The sequence below is a fragment of the Rattus norvegicus genome, chromosome 4 (genome assembly GCF_021556685.1).
Source record: "Rattus norvegicus strain SHRSP/BbbUtx chromosome 4, alternate assembly SHRSP_T2T, whole genome shotgun sequence".
In the NCBI taxonomy this organism is placed as follows: Eukaryota; Metazoa; Chordata; class Mammalia; order Rodentia; family Muridae; genus Rattus; species Rattus norvegicus.
Window position 1 is genome coordinate 163,836,642 of NC_141537.1, and position 19,094 is coordinate 163,855,735.

A 19,094-nucleotide genomic window follows, 5' to 3' on the forward strand; every position below is an offset into this window, starting at 1 on the left:
ATAAGATAAACAAATCAGTGTGTAGAATGATAAACCTGGCTGAGTTCCAACAACTCTCCCACATTTAAAAGATTAACGAATTTATACTGTACTAACCAAGGAAACTTCAATGGCAAAGGCCAAAAGAGGCTGTTGTGAATAAGAAGCAAAACCCTGACTGAATCACGGTACTAAATATTTACACCAAGAAGGATTAGAGGAATTTTTTCATTTCTAATAACTGTGGGAAGCTAAATGAACAACAGACCTTTTAAACTAGCAGAATAAAACTACTTAAAAAAGAAAACCATGGAAAACATCATTACCTTTGGACATGGTTCTAAGCCAGTGTCATTTCCCGAGATGTGTGTTTGCCGAAGGTTGAGCAATTGTGAGTGGGCTGAGAATGAAGTGTCCTCCCCATTTTGGTGTGTACACTGGGGGAGCTGCATTTTGAACTACTGAGGCAGAAATCTGAGCTATATTTGCTTATATTGAGACAGAAACGGAAGCTCCTATGAGTACACATGGTATTGGAAACAAAGTTTCTAAGGAAAGACAGAAGTGGGAATATTCGCCATGATAGCCTAGCTAGCCCCAAAGATGGGTATGTTTTCTCCCGTTGTGAATCTTGTTCCGGCAGAGAATGGAATGGAAAAGGGGGAAGGGTTGCATAGCCCTTGGTGTATGCTCCTGAGCAGACTCTGGGAGGGAGGAAGAAAGGCAGACAAAAAGGACATAAGGAACACATGATTTTGACTTTGCAAAGACACATTCTTTGTGTCATACAGTGTCAGCATTCAGGGATCAAGTCAGAGTGTCATCAAGACAGAGTCCACTCATTCTGTCTTCTTTTTCAAAATCTCAGTGGTATCCCCCACCTCCAGTACACTTGATGAGAATGTTCTTGTAGAAAATAAACCTAAATTGAAGATGGTTTAGTCTGCATTTCTCTGACAGCCAAGGATGCTGCATATGAAAAAAAAATGTTTCTCGGCTATTTTATTTTACCTTTTAAGAACTTTATGATTAATTCCACACCAAAATTTTAAGTGAGTTGTTTGTTTCCTCGATGTTTAGTTTTTTGGGTTCTATGCATGTTCTAAATAGTAACTCCCTGACAGATACATACACATATATCTTATAAAGATTTTACTTTTTCCTACTTGGTAGCCTGCCTCTTCACTCAGATGGTGGTTTCCTTTGCTGTTCAGAAACGTTTTAGTTTCACTGGGTCCCATTTGTTGGTCTAAATGTTGATACTGCCAGGGTCCATATGGATAAGAACCTAAATATAAGACCTGGAACCCCAATTCTAATTAAGAGAAGATAGGGGATATACTTGAACTCACTGGTACAGGGAAGGGCTTCCTGGACAAGACCGATACAAAATGGAGGACTCTATTTTCTTAGCGGACCTTTTCTTCTCTCTGATCTGGGAAGCCCAACCCACGCTCTACCTGGGGAATGTCACGTAATCCCTGGCGAAATTACAGGTTCAACTTCCTGGAACACTTCTCCATGCAAATAAGGTATCTCCAACACCTTAAACCTCAGCAAAGAAGCACATATGTATATTTGTATATGTATATGTTTGTGTGTGTGTGTGTGTGTGTGTGTGTGTATACCCCAAATAGTGTATGCATAGAAGCCCACCCCAAATAAAGCCCAGGGTACAGTGGCATCTGGACACCCTAAGAGGGGAAACAGAGGACTCTGAATCAAAGCTGGACCCAACATTCATACCACACTGATCCCCTTAGGTTCATAGCCATATTATAATACAAAAATGCATTCAGTCTAACTTCAAAAGTCCACATAGTCTATGACAGTCTCCACACTGTTTACAAGTCCAAAATTCAAAGTCTCTGAGACGCAGGCTGTAACTCTCTGCAAAATAAAATAAAAAAGCTGATCACTTACTTCCAGCATATAATGGCACAGGAGATGTATTACTACTTCAAAGGGAAGGAAAGGGAGCATAATTAGGAAATACTGGACCAAAGCAAGACCTAAAAGCAGCAGGGCAAACTCCAAATTCTGAATTCCCCATGTCTGATGTCAAGGTACTGTTCAGATCTCCAACTCCTCTGAGCTTTGTAAACTGCAACATCTCTCTCTCTCTCTCTCTCTCTCTCTCTCTCTCTCTCTCTCTCGGGTTGTATGTGGTTCCTCTTGACAGGTATCTCATGACTCTTGCATCTCCAACATATTGGATTATCCAACGAAATCTAGGCTTTGGCTTCACAGCTTCACGAAGTGGTCTCTTTGGGCTTTCGTGCAGAGACAGCCTTGACACACCCAGCCTCAGTGGCTTTTCTTTAGCTGAGGAGGGGGATTCCACAACCCCTTTCTTATATCATTGACTTTAAAGCCAAACCACTTCTGCCAAACTCTGGTTCAAACTACCAAGTTCTGCTGCTTGCTGGACTGAAACGTAGCTCCCTCCTCTAATTAAATTTGCAGCAGGCATAGTTATTGATGGTTATTGATGGTTGTCATGGTGGTTTGAATATGCTTGGCCCAGGGCGTGGTGCTATTAGGAGGTGTGGTCTTGATGGAATAGGTATGGCCTTGTTGGAGGAAGTGTGTCACTTTGGGGGTGGTCTTGAGACCCTCCTCCTAGCTGCCCATGAGACAGTCTTCTCCCGTTTGCCTTTAGAACAAAATGTAGAACTCTTAGCTCCTAAACACCAAGGGGGTGTTCAGCAACTGTCAACACTCAAGCCTAGGGCTCTATACTAGGTCAACATGACGCGGTAGACAAATGCAGGGAGCCCTCCATCAGCCTTTCGGAAGGCAGATCAACAATTGGTCAGTTATCTATTGTCATCTGCATACCCTTCTTCCTTGCCTATAATTTGAGAAACCATCTTATTATATATCTAGTGTCACTACTGGATACACAAATAAACAGAGTTGGTTATTTGTTTAGGAAAAAAGAAGTTTCCTATAATCATATGAAAACAACAGAAAAGGAAAATGTCCCAGTGTTAGGCTATAAGGGGCATATTTTCCTTGAGTGGAATCTTTGAAATACAGGCAGACCGTGGGTTTTTAAAAATTTTAATATTTTCACGAGTGTTGATGGCCTGCTTACATGTTTGAATTGCTGTATTTGATAAAATAGAAGAACAGAATCTTAACTAAGTGGAGTCACCCACACAGATGGAGGCAGGTTTCACTCAATGTCAATCAATAAGGCTTATTGGTTAAAGATGAGCATGCTACCCCGAACAGAGGAACTACATGGATGAGCACATCTAACTACCCCAATGCTTTGCATTTTGTTGTATCCTGGTAGTCTAGGGCAGCGTTCTCAACCTGTGGATCAGGACTCCTTTGCAGGTGGTTCAATGGCCTTTTCACTGGAGTCGCCCAAGACTATGGGAAAATACAGATATTTTCTTTTTTTTTTTTTCTTTTTTCTTTTTTCTTTCCGGAGCTGGGGACCGAACCCAGGGCCTTGTGCTTGCTAGGCAAGTGCTCTACCGCTGAGCTAAATCCCCAACCCCAGGTATTTTCATTATGATTCCTAACAGGAGCAACATTACAGTTATGAAGTACCAATGAAATAATTTTATGGCTGGGGGTCACCTCAGCATGAGGGACTGTACTAAAGGGTCACAGCATTAGGGAGATCTAGGAGCTCTTGGCTCCAAATTCTTTAACTGTAGGACTGGAGAATTTGTTGGTTGCCTTTTCCTGTTTGTAAAAGAATCTTAGTGAATCCTGAAGCCGTGTGAACGCTGATACAGAAGCTTCTCATTTCTATCATTTTTCCCCCCAGCTCCTTCACATTTTTCTATCTTCAATGTAAATTCATTAACACAGCAGGAATGCTAAGTCAGACAAAGAGTAGATTAATGTATTGCCTTCAGGTAAGCTTAAAGCAGTACAATAGGGTTTGTTTTTTGTTCGTTTGTTTGTTTTTGTTTTTTGTTTTATTTTTAAATGGGCACTGTTGGTATTCTGTCTAAGCTCCACCCCCACCCCCACAGTTACTTGGAAACAGCCAGTTATGCTCCACCCCCACAGTTGCCTAGCAATAGCCAGCTTTGCTTGACTATAAAGGGAGCTGCTTGCTCCCTTCTCTCTCTCTCTCTCTCTCTCTCTCTCTCTCTCTCTCTCTCTCTCTCTCTCTCTCTCCTCTCTCTCCTCTCTCTCCTCTCTCTCCTCTCCCCTCTTTTCCCCTCCCCTCCCCTCCCCTATCCTCTCCTTTCTCCCTTGTCCTTATTCTTCTCTGTTCTCGTGCCCTCTTTGTCCTTGTCCCTTCTCTCCTCATTCCCCTCCCACCACGTGCCCATGGCCCGCCTCCTTTGTTCCTCCCTTCTACTCTTCTCTCATTAAACCTCTCCACGTGGGACCATGTTGGTTTGGTGTGTTCTGTCCTGGCACGGGCCGAGGTTTAAACCCTAACAGGCACCTTTTTTTAAATTAATATTTATTTATTATGTACGTAGTGTTCTGCCTGCAGGCCATCATTACAGATGGTTGTGAGCCACCATGTGTTTGCTGGGAATTGAACTCAGGAGCAGCCAGTGCTCTTAACCTCTGAGCCATCTCTCCAGCCCAACAGGCACCTTTTTTATTTTTATTAAATTATTTTATTTATTTATATTTCAAATGTTGATCCCTTTCCTGGTCCCCCTCCCACAGTTCTTCATCCTGTCTTAGCCCTCCCTTTGCCTCTGAGAGTGTGCTCCCCGCTCCTCCCTCACCCACCCCCCACCATCACCCCCACCGTCACCTTGCCACTGCTCCCCCCCCCACTCCTCCCTTCCCTGGGCATCAAGCCTTTACAGGGTTAGGCGCATCCCCTCCCACTGGTTTTTAGAATGACAGGGTGCTCTGTAGTAACCTCTCAACCTTGTACTCAATGCATCTCTCCCTTAACTCCGGCCCCTTCTGCTTCCCACCCACTGTGATTTCCTAGTGCTCCCCAAGGGAGACTGTGTTTTATGGCCTGTATTTCCGTTGAGCTGAAACAGTACTTTCCTACTTTAATCTAATCTCCTCCACCACCACTTCTATTTCTCTCCATCTTTGGGATTCCGGTTCTGCACAGTTCAGATGCCCAAACTTGAGTTTAAACAAAAATGAAGCAAATCATTCAGTTGCACTCGAAGCCCTGAGATTTCAGTAATGAAAACCACAAAGGATAGAAAACAGTGGCCTCAGACTTGAAATGATGCATTTAATGGAAAGAAGGAAGGACGTGAAGCTGACAGGAAGTCACTGTGATGGAAGATCCTTCAGGATGTGAGAGGTGCTTGGTTAGGCTCTCTGTTAGGATGGTGACCAGGAGAAAAGTATATTCAAAGAAATAGTCTCACACCTGCAATTTAAAGCAGAGTTTAAACAGTAAATACACATCTCCCCCCCAACAGCTCTATAAACATGCATGCTGATGTATAAGTCATGTGTACACACACACACACACACACACACACACACACACACACACACACACACACATTTATAACCTGCCAAGCTATTAAAAACATGAGCGGCTTTAAGAAGCATAGGCATGGCTTCCGTACAACATCCTTACCTTTTTCTCTGTGAGCTGCTTTGTCTTACTGGGAATCTGAAATGCTATTGATGTTGTAAGAATCAAAAGCATATTCATCTGGAAAATAAAAAGAGCATTTGTCTTTACCAGATTTCCAACTGTGTGTAAGACACTAAACCAAATCTTTCCAGTCATTTTTCAAGAGAAGTAATCACTCATCCATTTAACGAGCCTTAGATTCCCCTAAAGGAAGTCATATGACAGGGTGCCTTAAATTAGTAAAGGACAGGTGGTGTTTGTCTACTCCTTGACAAACTCTGAATGGCATCCAACAAGAAACTAACCAAGCTCATGTCCCAAGGGATGTGTCATGGTCTCCACAAGTCACTGCTTTGAAGCACAATCTATTACATTTTTCCCTATAATGTTTTCTCTTCCATTCTTAAGTTGAAATCATAGAAGCACCATGCAAGAGTAAATCTTTAACTCAGTAACAATGATAATGAAAAAGGCTTGGAAGGTTAGCGATCATTTATATTTAAGTTAAGGATGAGTCTTTGCACAATACAGAAAAGAGATTCTGAGTGTTAAGATATCCCGGGAACTGTCACAGTCAGAATCCACATCATGAAATAATAAAAGAATTATCCTATAACATGAAACCATCATGGTTTGGGGGTGTGCCGTGGCTCAGAGAGTGTGAGTTACAGACATGTTCAATGGCTGTGATGTGGTTGTTTACCTTTTTCATAGCTGTGGACCGTGACTGGGGCTGGCTGGATGTTGACCACAAGGTTGGTTTGTTCAATAGAGAAGGTGAAGCTGGTTGCTGCCTTGGGAACCTATAAAGGGGTGAATGATAAGCAAGTCTTAGTAGGTGAGAAAAAAGAATGTTACTGAGAAACTTATTCCATGAGCTTGTGACCTACATAATTTAGACACCAAGCCCACCACTAGCTTATATGACAGCAAAACGACGAGCTAGCTGATATTAAATCATGTAAACATTTAAGCTTCACTGCTTAGGTTAAGGTGCGTGGGTGCTTTATTAAGGCATGCACTCAAACATGCTAGAGAGAGTAGGTTGGTGTGAGTGGGAAGGATGTGTGCATAGAAAGAATGCTTCGGAAGTCACACCACGGTTTGGAGTTTCTCATGCCCAAAATAAAAATAGAATTATGACACGATTCAGAAAGCCTACTTGAGAGGATACATCCAAGAGAAACTGGATTGTTATCTTGAAAGGGCACTGCCATGATCACCTCAATGTTGCTCACACGTGCCAAGGGACGGAAATAAGCCATGTCTGTTTGCTAACAGATTGATGGATACTGAAACTGTGGCAGGGGAATGACAGGAAACTACTTGGCAGATGCACACCTCTTGCTATTGACAATGGATGTCTGCTAGGCAGGGAGAGCCAGTTTTCTTCTGGGGTGTGGCCTCTGATAGGTTGAACACGTCACAGTTGATGGTCCCCTACCCATGTGCATATGGGCAGTACTAATTAGATTTGGTGGATTACTTAAAAGAGGACGTGAGGTTGGGAGCATGTGTGTGTGTGTGTGTGTGTGTGTGTGTGTGTGTGTGTGTGTATGTGTGTGTGTGTGGGGGTCCTGGGAGAAGGAGATGCAGGGGATGAAGAATGAATATTATCAAAATACCCCGTATATGTGTATGAAAATAAATAAGAATAAATTTAAAATATTATGCTAAAAAGGTAATTTTATGAAGAGAGGATTGTTAGTTGGCTTGTTTGTAATAATCAACTCACAATAATCAACTCACATTTGTATGTCAAAATGTCACAGTATATACTTTGACTATGTACGGTTTAAGCAATAAAAAAATCATGCATTCTCCATTGGTGTTCAAGCTGTAGAAGAATTATTCATCTCTGTAACTGACTACATCACATTCTGTAAGGATTAAAGACGTTTGTAAACACGAGTCAGGCAACCATGGCTCACACAAAATAACTTGTTAATAGAAAGGGTATGATTAGTGAGGTAGATCACAGCCTATCTTCAGTGTCTCATTAAGACAGTAAAGTCTTTCACACATGTCCCTAATAAATAGAAGGTTTCAAACACCCCCTCAGAACACAAAGCCATGAAACAAAACTCAGAAGCAAAGTCAGGGAAGAAAAAAACAAGCTATTGTTGTCGAACTTACGTTTTTCAAGTAGAAAAGAACATGGCCGTTCTTTATGTCCGTCTTCATCGCTTGACCATTGAATTTAAGCTTTGAGGAGATTGACAAGAAGAGTTGAGGATCAGAACACCTGAGTTCCCCTCTAGAGGTAAGCACTATGCTGTCTGTTTAGGGAAAGTTCCCTTTGTACCTCAGTGTTTTGGTGAGAATACAAGGGAACTGGGCAAAAAAACACACGATGAAGAGTGGACCTAACGATTGCATTTCTGCAGAATAAAAACATCATTCCTCCTGTTCCAGTACAGACAAAATACAAACGTCAACCCCGAAGAAATGCGCTTAGATGAAGAATTCCACTATTCAGTTTATCTTTTATGCACTCTCACTTTCTCTGTGTTGGGAAACAGGGCTACTCTTACTTACCTCCTCGATAGATGAGAAGACAGGAGTAAAGCCAGAGAGCATCCTCACATCCACAAGGACTGTACCGGAGCTTTCGTGAGCTCCAGTATACCTGAAATGAAAAAGCAAACACATCTCTACGTGGGTTTAGGAACACGAGCTCTCTCAGTGAGGCTGGCAGGTGGGCAGGTGGGCTAATAAGCCTGAAGTCTGGAGAGCTGGCAGACTTCATCCTCGGCCATGAGTGCAGTCACAGCCGAGGGACAGTGGTCAAGAGGCCGGGTGGGCAAGGTGGCATCACCTGGTTCCGATCATGACTTCTGTGAACACAAAGCCTTCCTGAATTCCACAAAGTCAGAACTACAGACAGAACCGTCCTTGTTTACATCATGTCCGTTCCTGTCAGCTTTAGATTTGCCCAACACCCGAGGAGAGTTTCCACACTCTTAATCGGTCAGCAAGGCAACAGCTCTCAGGTTGTAGCTGAGGAGTGTGAATCACACACACGTAGACATTGCCGAAGATCTGTCTAATAAGCCAGTATCTAAAAAGACAGTGATGTGGCCGTGGTGTAGATCACCTGTCAACATGGGACTCACTGTGGTCACTGTCATTCAGGTTTGGTTTTCTTCAGTCCTATTTGAAATAACTCTTTGATCGAGTTCTCTGACCTGGGAGTGGATATTAAAACGTTACACTTACGTGAGGGTCACCATGAGGTCAAACTTGGTCTGGAGTTCATCCGAAGAGTTGCTCTTTCTGGTTTTCACAGAAAGGGAAAACCCCGAGGCCTCCTTAGGAAGGGGCACATTGTACCTGAGGGTAGCCTGGGAAGGATAGCATCTTGAGAATCATCCTGTAGTAAACACTGAAGAACCTGCTATCTCTTTAACTCCATATTCAATGTGCTTTATAGAGCTATCTATCATCAGGGAACCAGGATCAGTGAAGTGTTTATGGGGGACAGCGTGGTGACATAATTGGATGAAGGCAGAATACTCTCTACCAGCAGTATGACAAATTTAATTACTAAACATGTTTAATGTGTATATATATATGCTTGTACGTGCGTGTGTGTCCATGTCTGTGTGTGTGTGTGTGTGTGTGTTGTGGGAAGAGAGTGGGGGGAATTAGAAAGAGAATCATGAAATGGAAAAAAGAGCTTTTATTTGGGGAGATAATGAGGTGCTTATGGCATGAAAGCAGAAAGGGGATATTGATGGGATGGACCTTCAACAAAGGGGGAAAAGGGGGTGATGGGAGTAAGGAAGAAAGATGAATAAAACATCCATGAAAATGCTATTAGGAAGCATATTACTCTGTATGCCAACTTTACTACTTTATAAAGATTTGTTATTTTATTCTATGTGTGTGGGTGTTTTGTGGTGTTCAGTGCTGACAGAGGCCAGAGGAGACTATCAGATCTCCTGGAACTGGAGTTGTGGTCACCATGTGGATGTTCAGAATTGAACCCTGATCCTCTAGAGAGTGGCCAGTGTTCTTAACCACAGAATCATCTCTCCGGTCCCTAAATGTCAACTTTAAAAATAATTTAAAAAAATGTGAATTAACTTCTCTATAACGTATCTTGCATTTTCTGCTGTTGTTAGAAAAATGTGAGAGAGGCAGGAACCAGGAAGAGTCAAAGTGACGGAACACATCACGCATAGCTGGACAGTGGTCTGGATTCTTATAGACAGGCTCGGTTCTCCCAGTGAGGAAGGCTTCACTACCTGGGTGAACGAGCATCCGTCTCCTTCCACATCCACCGTGTATCGTCTGTGGCCCTCGGAAACTTTTGAGTGCTGTACCAGAAGGCGGTTATCTCTGTTAATGTGGAAAACCTCCTCAGACTCTTCCGTGCTCAGGGTGATGGTGTTTTGAGGGTTAGAGCCGGTTAACTTCATGTATCGGGTCAGGGCAAGAAGGCACACTGTGGTGTCCTGAACAGAACAGTGGTACAGGTCAGCCATTGTTGGTGACAAACTTCTTGTCAGTCTCCACAAACATTCCTAAAGCTACCAATAGGACAAGAATCAATGCTGCGAACACCAAAGAAGGCTCAGTGGTGGGATTTGCTGCCAGTTCATTGTCTTCAGCAAATTAATTGGATTTTAGTTTTCCGAAATATTTTTTTTTTTATAAATCACCATCTCCACTGTTGATATCATGTCAAATCTAGTCAGACAGTGAAGGTATCACACAGTGTGATGACCACACTTCTGTCCCTTATCCTCAAAGAGAGACAAAATCCAGAAAAGGGGTCTTTGGAATTTTGTCACCCTGCCATCTCACAAGGACTGAGCCTTAAAGGAGGAGAGAAAAGGACATTGTCCTCATTAAATGAAACTCTAGTTCCCCTGACTTTCAATTCTCCCTGTTAGGGAAGGGATCGCCCGTGGCTTCCTGGCTATTCGTTTTCTTATTTTCTGTTCCCATTTTTGCTTTCTCTGATGCAGAGACCACAGAAGCACAGAGAACTCTCTCTTCCTAGTTGACATGTGCTTTGACCATTGTACCATCAGATACCTGCAGTACCTAGACTCTGTTCTTATGAAGAAAATCTCTTCTAGACCTTCACTCTGCTTTCCACTGTGCAATGGAGACACACTTGGCCTACATTCTTTAAAGGGAATCTCTGATTTATCACCTAAGATAGTGTCTCCTCGCAAGAGTGTCTGAAACACAGGAACGAGCCCATGAGTAATCATCGGTTAAATAATTCTGAATTTGATTCGGAATATGAAATGTTCGAGCTGGAGATATGGCTCAGTGGTTAGGAGCACCATGGCTCTTGCGGAAAACCTAGGTGTGATTCTCAGTATCCCTGTGGTGGCTGACAAGCGTCTCTAACTTCAGATCAAGGGGATTCGATGGAGAGATGTAGACACATGCAAAGCATTCATAGACACAAAGCAAAATGCCTCAATCCTCAAAAAGGATATCGAATACTCTTCATCTCAGAAGCTCTGTTATCGTGACGATTATTATCATCTTGAACGTTAATCATTTTCTGCATTAAGCACGTTCACCCTGTATCAGCCAATCACCTGCACGGCAGAGAAGCCTCCATGGGAGTTCATCCGCTGGGCAAGCCACTGCACAATCTTGCTGGCATAATCGAGGTCCGGAGTGTCCTGGGAAAGGACAGCCAACAGCACATAGCACGTCTTCTCTGTCTCACCGGAAAGTGCAGAAGGAATGAATGATGGAGAGCTGTCTGCCTTGGGTTTCTCGTCTTTCTCCCAGTATATCATATTATCTGAGAAAGTGGGGGAAAAAATCAGCCTCTATACAAAGAATTTCCACAAGTCCTTAAAGCAAGCTTCTATAAGTTACCCACTCAGAGGGGTAACTAATAGACAGGCTCTATTCTTTGGATTCCTGTTGTGGCCTGAATTTTAAACGAATGTACTGAAGCCTTGATCAGATTTCAGGATAGGACCTTTCAAGAGGTGATAAGGTTAAAATGAGTTTTCTAAGGTGGTACATGATCCAATTTGATGATGATTATGAGGAGATGAAATATGGACAAATAAAAGGGAGCCAAGGGTGTCCACACACAGAGGACACACCGGAAGGCAGAGGAAGAAGCCATCCACTTCGGGCAAAGAGCCCATACTTCTTGCTCTCAGGATCTTACATGTCTACCCTCTAGAGAGAAAAAACTTTCTGGGATTTAAGTCTGTGGTTTTTCTCTATGACATCCTGGGAAATAAATATGGCATCTCCTTAGGGTGTTAAGTCATCTCAGAAGTAATTATGATCTGCAGCATGCTTAATTTCCTTTCCTTCAGGTGTTTGAGAAAAAGTTAAGTATCTGGCAATCTTTGAAGACAGTTGCTGACCTGTTCCGGAGATGCCGAAGCACTTGGTGGAGGGAGGGTTCGACCCGATCTCTCAGTAGGCTCTGTACTTTGATCTCGGGACTTTTGCCCACTAGCGAAGAGAAATTGGTAATAAGACTTACTCGTTTTTGTAGCAGACCGATCCAGGATTGGGAGTAAGGACTTCACTTGCTGTTGCTTCCCAGCTAATGTGAACACATAAGCCATGATAGCTTGAGTGTGGTCATCGGTGACACTACTCGAAAATGCTTCTTCCAGGCAATAGAGACCATTGCGGAGGGCAGGAAACTAGTTGGGGGGGGGAAGATATGCTTGTAAGTAACACCTCAACATTTCGGGAGTTTGCTGAGTACTTACGCTAACTTCTGTTTATGATGTGTATGCTATATCCCTGAAGCACATTTCACATCCAAACCCATTATACATACTCACATGTTTTATTTTTACATATAAACCTATCATATAGATTCACACACTATAATTTTAAAACCACATACAGCATACCATTTGGACTACTATTTTCGGAGGGGAAAACAAAATTTAAGGAGCGAGGTGCTTTAATATCAGATCAACAGTATTTTAGATATAATATAAACTTCTTTCATGTCACAAAACATGTAATTATATGTGTGTGTGTGTGTGTGTGTGTGTGTGTGTGTGTGTGTGCACAACCATGTGTATATGCATGTGTCATGGTGGCCAGAGGACAGATTTAGGTGGCAATCTGAAGACCACAAGTTACCTCATTAGAGATGTCTGGCTTTAGCTGGGGCTCACTAATTATATTAGCCTCGCTGGCCAGCAAATCCCAAGATCCTCTTTTCTCTGTCTCCTTAGTAACAGGATGATAGGCACGTGCTTCCATCTACCAGGCTTCCTACACTTGTTCATGGGTTCTAGGAACCGAACTCAGGTCCTCATGCATGTGAGGCAAGTGCTTTAGTAACTGAGCTAACTGCCCAGATCACACGCAGTTGTATTTTTTAGACCTAAAATATTACTTTCATGCTTTAAATAGAGTTTTGCATTTGAAAATATGCTAATGACCCTGGAAATTTTCTCTCTTAGGAGCAGAATTGGCAAATGGAAAGCCCATTTACCAAATTATTATTATTGAAAAAAGCGCTTCAGTGTCTTGGAAACAAACGTTTCCACTGTGGCTTTGCTGAGAGCGGGCATCCTTCTTCAGTGACGCTGCTTTTACTTTTGAGTCTGGGTCTGGCTATAATGAACAGGAGTGGCCTCAGATGCCAGGATCAGTTTGCCACGATTTCCTGAATACCATAATCATCACTAACGCTGTGTGTGCCGTCACGCCCACTAGAGCAGAGGTTCATAAGCTGAAGTTCATAGCCGCATTTCAGGGAACACATAAATAACCTACACCACAAGAAAAAGTGAGTTTTTCCATGAGTGTACCCAACCTGGGGGAAAACCACAATTCTAGCCATCAAAAGTGTCGGTGAATCAAAAGACTTTTGAACATCATCAGTTCAAAGGATTGTAATGAATTAAATGTTGTTCTGGTATCTTATGCTGTCTAAGGATTTCATTCTGATTCTAGACTCCAGCTAAGGTGCATTCAGCAGAGTGAAGCCACAGATGATGAGAATCCGTACACTGGAATTGAGTCCACCTTCAAGGAACGCCCCGACGACGTATGCAGTAAGTGCGATATCATCCTCGTCACTGTCCTGAGAACAAAGGGACAGTGAGCCATTTAGGAGAGCACTTCTCCTGGGCGTATACCCAAAAGCTGCTCCAACATACAACAGAGACACATACTCCACTATGGTCATAGCAGCCTTATTTATAATAGCCAGAAGCTGGAAAGAACCCAGATGCCCTTCAACAGAGGAATGGAAACAGAAAATGTGGTACATCTACACAGTGGAGTACTACTCAGCTATCAAAAGCAATGACATCATGAAATTCATAGGCAAATAGATGGAACTGAAAAATATCATCCTGAGTGAGGTAACCCAGTCACAGAAAAACACACATGGTATGCACTCATTGATAAGTGAATATTAGCTCCAAAGCTCAAATTACCCAAGATGCAAGCCACAGACCACAGGAAGCTCAAGAAGAAGGATGACCAAAATGTGGATACTTCACTCCTTCTTAAAAGGGAGAACAAAAATATCCATAGAGGGGAAACAGAGACAAAGTTTAGAGCAGAGACTGAAGGAATGGCCATTCAGAGCCTGCCCCACGTGTGGCCCATATATATACAGCCACCAAGACTAGATAAGATTGATGAAGCTATTAAGTGCATGCTGAAAGGGACCAGATATAGATCTCTCCTGAGAGACACATCCAGAGCATGTCAAATAGAGAGGCAAATGCTAGCAGCAAACCACTGAACTGAGAATGGGATCCCTGTTGAAAGAATTAGAGAAAGAACTGAAAGAGCTGAAGGGGCTTGCAACCCCATAAGAACAGCAATGCCAACCGACCAGAGCTTCCAGGGACTAAACCACAACCCAAAGACTATTTATGGACTAACCCATGGCTTTAACTGCATAGGTAGCAGAGGATGGCCTGGTTGGGAACCAATGGAAGGAGAAGCCCTTGGTCCTGCCAAGGTTGGACCCCCAGTGTAAGGGAATGTCAGGGGCAGACGGGGGGAGGGGGTTGGTGGGGAGGGGAACACTCTTATAGAAGAAGGGGATAGGGATGGGATAGGGGACTTATGGACAGGAAACCGGGAAAGGGAATAACATTTGAAATGAAAATAAAGAAATATCCAATTTTTTTTAAAAAAAGGAGAGCAAACCATGAAACAACCACCATGTTTCCGAATGGAGACTAACTAGGGAAAAGGTTTGAACACACAACCTTAGTCACAAAAACACTAACATATAGTATTTAAGTTAGGTGAATAGTAGTCATGCTATCTGACGAGAATTATTAACATTCAATTTTAAATATACGTATGTTGTGCACAGTATTCTGTGGCCTGGTATTTGACTTGCATTCTAAGCAGTTCATATGGCTGATTTGGTATTAATTTGAACAAAGCAAAGAGCTACTTTGCTGATGGGTGAGACAGAAGGAAGGTGAAAGACCTCAGTGGTCATAGAGGGGTTGGAATGTTGCAGGTCCAGAACTAGTTCAACTATCTTTAGCCTCCTAAGTAGCCCTTCCTTGATCACCTCTGTGTCTGACTCCAGATCTTGTGACTAACAGACAAAACCTTTGGGAATGTATTAATTTAACAAATCCCTAGTTTCCGCCAATAAAAGGCTAAGGGGATCATCAGCTAGCTTCTGAGTCCCAGGGTTCAGTTCCCCCAGCTTTGCTCTGACCGTCTACTAAGCAATGTATTTGAAAAGTTCTCAGAGTTGTGACTTTCTTTGTTCCATTACTTAAAAAAAACTTAAACAAAAAAAAATTGGAACATGGAACTGGAGCGACCTACATCTGTGTTCCTGGAACATGGTCCTTCATGCTTGATTTCAGGGTAAATTATCTCTTATTTTCTTTGAGGTAGGAGCTGCGTTTCTGTGTCGACGCACTCTATGAGCTGAGCTGCATTTTCTTTTCTTTTCTTTTCTTTTTTTTTTAAAGATTTATTTATTTTAGTTACATGAGTACACCATTGTTGTCTTCAGACACACCAGAAGAGGGCATCAGATCCCATTACAGATGGTTGTGAGCCACCATGTGGTTGCTGGGAATTGAACTCAGGACCTCTGGAAGAGCAGCCAGTGCTCTTAACCACTGAGCCATCTCTCCAGCCTGAGCTGCATTTTCTACCTGAGACCTTGATTTAACCTCAGGACTAAGGTGTGGAAAGAAATTCCTCATACACTCAACTCCACCTCCCTTTAATGTATTGTCTGATTCCAAATTCCCAGGTTCTTTCTTTTTCTGCTGAGTCCTCTTCCCTCCTTTCTCCAAGTTTAATGATTGTGGAACCTGACTCAACAAAAGACATATGCAGCTTCTGCCTAGGCTCTGGTTAAACATTCACAAAGCAGGACGGATGCTCGAGGAGAGGACACACACAAGAGAGACCTGTGACTACAGCTGACTCAGAAGGCATGACATGACATTCACAAGAACGATGCATTCCAGAGGAGGGAAGGCAGAAGAGGCAGGTGACACAGAGAAACCGGGGTAGAAAGCCTCCTTGAGTCCCATACCTCCTGAGCATTGTTGACAAGATTCTCATTCTTTCTAAAGCAGCCGTTTGATTTCTGCTTCTTCACAAGCCAAATCAAGGTCTGTTTGGGGACCGTCTCTTCGATGAAAATATATTCCTTCATTTTCTCAAATGTCTTGAAAGAAAGGGCACTGAGCCTGCAATGGGGACCATCAAAGCAAACATTAGAGTGAAGATGTCATTGCTACAGGTTCACCAGCACTGTTCCCTTTGGTAAAGCATTCATACGTGTCTGATGTTGACAGTTACTAGTCTTGACTGACGGTGGCCCTTTCACTGGGGTCCGTAAAATATGGTAAACAGCAAATTGGTAGAAAACAGAGTAGGTGGATCTTTGCCACTCAAGGTCTGACTGTGTAGTTCATTTGATTATACATGCCCAGAAACAGCTCTGGTATGATGTAGAACGCTGTGGGGTCTTCTGGTTTCCCTTTCCAGTATCTAAACAAGACTGGGAGGCGCAGAGTAAGACGTGACACTTGTCATGGAGCTGATGAGCTGTGTCACCACAGAAAGCCGTCACTAAGTGACCAGACAGCTAAGCAGGTTGCAAGAGACTGTGGGAATATTGCTGCATCAGTAATACCACTTTAAAACCCACTTGGCTGGAAAACCCCTCCCTGAGCTCAAGCTGCTCTCACCTTCTTGCAAGTCCTGCTTAGAAAATAACTTGCGTTATTGAAAACAAAGGGTTTTTTTTCCTGAATTCTTTTTTTAAATTCACTTTACATCCCAATCACACTCCCCTCCCTCCTCTCTTCCCAGTCTCATTCTTACAAATCCCTCCCCTTATTGCTCCCTTTCCTTCTCCTCAGAGAAGAGGCGCCCCTCTTGGGGGAAACAAAGTTTTAATCTCTCACCAGACACTTCCTTCCTGGTTGTTATGGCAGAACACATCGTATGAGCCATCATAGTTCTTGAAAGACAAGTGTTTCTGGTAACCTAAAACACAACAGAGTAAGAACAGAGTCCTTCAGCCTGCGAGAGAAGGAGAAGCCTGGAGCACACTGGGCAAATCACAAGGCCTGGACTGCGCTACTGTGGACACTTCAGTTTGGGTCCCTGAAACTCCAGGTTGTCTAGCTCTGTGTAGAGAGAAAATGCCTTACTTAAATGCTGGCTCCACACTGCACTTAGCAATCAGCACCTTCCCTTAAGGTTATGGCTCTGAACTGCACTTAGCAATCAGCACCTTCCCTTAAGGTTATGGCTCTGAACTGCACTTAGCAATCAGCACCTTCCCTTAAGGTTATGGCTCTGAACTGCATTTAGCAAATCAACACCTTCCCTTAAGGTTATTTTACTTCACTCAGTTTTACTTTCCTAAGAAGAAAACCCAAAATGCATTTCCTCCTGGACTTGTCCCCAATATCCCATTTTAATGTCGCTTGTATGCATCTTTCTGCATTCACCTTCAATCACATCACTGCATTGGAACGCAGGCAAGTCAGTCTACGGGCTGACAAGTGACTCATTTTCAGCCATTGCTCCCAGCAACATCTTGTTTATTAACAAGATGGTATGGTAACTATGACACATTTACAAACGAGCTCATTGATATTAATTTCGTGACTGTCAAGGTCCAGGGGACATCTGAGAGGAGGAGACAGGAAGGATGCAACAGCCCGATGATGGGGGAGGGGTGTGCGTACTGTGGAATGCCATCTTCCGAGCATGGCATGGCCATTATAACTGTGAGCTCATATGAGCTGTGGTTGCCTATTCAAGTCCTACAGAAGATCAAGCCAGTCAAAATCCTGGCGTAGATGGGGTAGATGATCCCCAGGCTCAGTTCTATGCTAAGGAGCTGTTGGTAGTGAGTGTTTGCAGCAGGTGGGAAACTCATTGTTTACTGAGGGTATGGCCGCTGGGAGCCCACTCCCATTCTAGGAGAGGCCTCTACACCATGCACATATGTACTGTGCTGTGTTACCTGGACTTGGTGGGTTATAATAATAAAAGACACAAAATTTGGAGGGGGGCATGTTGGGGAGGGTAAGAAGGAGAGACATAGGGGTGGGTATGACCACATTTTGTTTGCATGTATGAATAAAGAAAATTTAAAGATAAAGATAAGTTCACAATTTGAAACTACCATTCTATTTAGGAGGCTAAATAATGAACAGAGATTTTAAAGAACATACGGCTAGGACTCAGAGGACCTAAAGGTCCACTTTTGTCTCACCAGAGTAAGACTGATCATATTTCAATATTGGTTGCAATTGATTTCCCCTTTGTGGGTGGAAACTGCTCAGCCCTCTCACCTTTAGATAAGAGAAGAAGAGCCTTGGATCTGACCTCTTCTGTCAGCTGTTTGGTAGCGTTGAGGTAGTCAAGTATATAAATGTCAGCTGCCAGCTGGGCAATGTTCTGTTCACCGCAGCCATAGGGTGTCTGGAGAAGGCTCTCTAGATTCTGCATTGCGACTCCCAGAATGTCTCCTAAAGGCAGAAACGGAGAGTCAGGCCCTTACACTATGCTAAGCCGCTGCCTTAACAACCAGTAACAACCACAGGGCACTACGGGGACAGGAAATTATTTAAAGTTCACTCTAAAATGGGTAAATGGGAGTCTGGAGAGGTGACTCAGTGGCTAAGAGCCCTTGATGCTCCAGAAGCAGACCAAAGTTCATTTTCCACCATCCACATTGGAAGGCTCCCAACTGCCTCTAACTCCATTTCTGGGGAAATCATTGTTTCCAGCCTTTGTGGACACTATGCTTATGTCAATATACTGCCCCCTATATACATAATTTAAAATAAATAAACAAACCAAGTTTCCTAGAGGGACTCTTGAGGGAGGTGGTTCTGAAGGGCAGAATTAGAGGGGCTCTGGGGATAAGAAGATCATTTCCAGAGCACAGAAAAATCTCATGCAGAGAGCAAAGAGGAAGCATAGAAGTGTGCTCATTTGTTGGCTTACTTCTGATTTGTGTTTTGAGATACTGGCCTGATGAAATATAAACTATAACCCATCCCTCTTCTACAGGCTTGCATGTTGATGATAGACAAATCATTTGACTTTA

At 43.1% G+C, this 19,094-nt stretch overlaps 2 protein-coding genes across 6 annotated transcripts in view; both read right to left on the bottom strand.

The window, feature by feature from the left end:
- The window catches only part of Pzp2 (PZP alpha-2-macroglobulin like 2), a 51,147-nt gene extending 50,750 nt beyond the window's left edge, over positions 1-397 (bottom strand). The window contains exon 1 of one of the 3 annotated variants that reach the window (XM_087656101.1): positions 306-397. The gene's annotated coding sequence lies outside the window, so the exon portion shown is untranslated. The remainder of the gene's footprint in view (positions 1-305) is intronic. The other 2 variants (XM_087656103.1, XM_087656102.1) reach the window with 2 other exon arrangements.
- Positions 398-5,155: 4,758 nt separating this feature from the next.
- Positions 5,156-19,094, bottom strand: part of A2ml1 (alpha-2-macroglobulin-like 1) — a 42,258-nt gene continuing 28,319 nt past the window's right edge. For 2 of the 3 annotated variants that reach the window (XM_087658266.1, XM_087658267.1), the window contains 13 exons: positions 18,334-18,510; positions 16,930-17,011; positions 16,050-16,206; positions 13,518-13,592; positions 12,021-12,186; positions 11,101-11,312; positions 9,784-9,993; positions 8,753-8,877; positions 8,072-8,162; positions 7,670-7,738; positions 6,237-6,336; positions 5,534-5,611; positions 5,157-5,317 (listed from right to left, as the gene is read on the bottom strand). In XM_087658266.1, coding sequence (XP_087514392.1) covers positions 5,559-5,611; positions 6,237-6,336; positions 7,670-7,738; positions 8,072-8,162; positions 8,753-8,877; positions 9,784-9,993; positions 11,101-11,312; positions 12,021-12,186; positions 13,518-13,592; positions 16,050-16,206; positions 16,930-17,011; positions 18,334-18,510 — 1,517 coding nt within the window. In that variant the 3' untranslated portion in view covers positions 5,157-5,317; positions 5,534-5,558. 3 annotated transcript variants of the gene reach the window in all.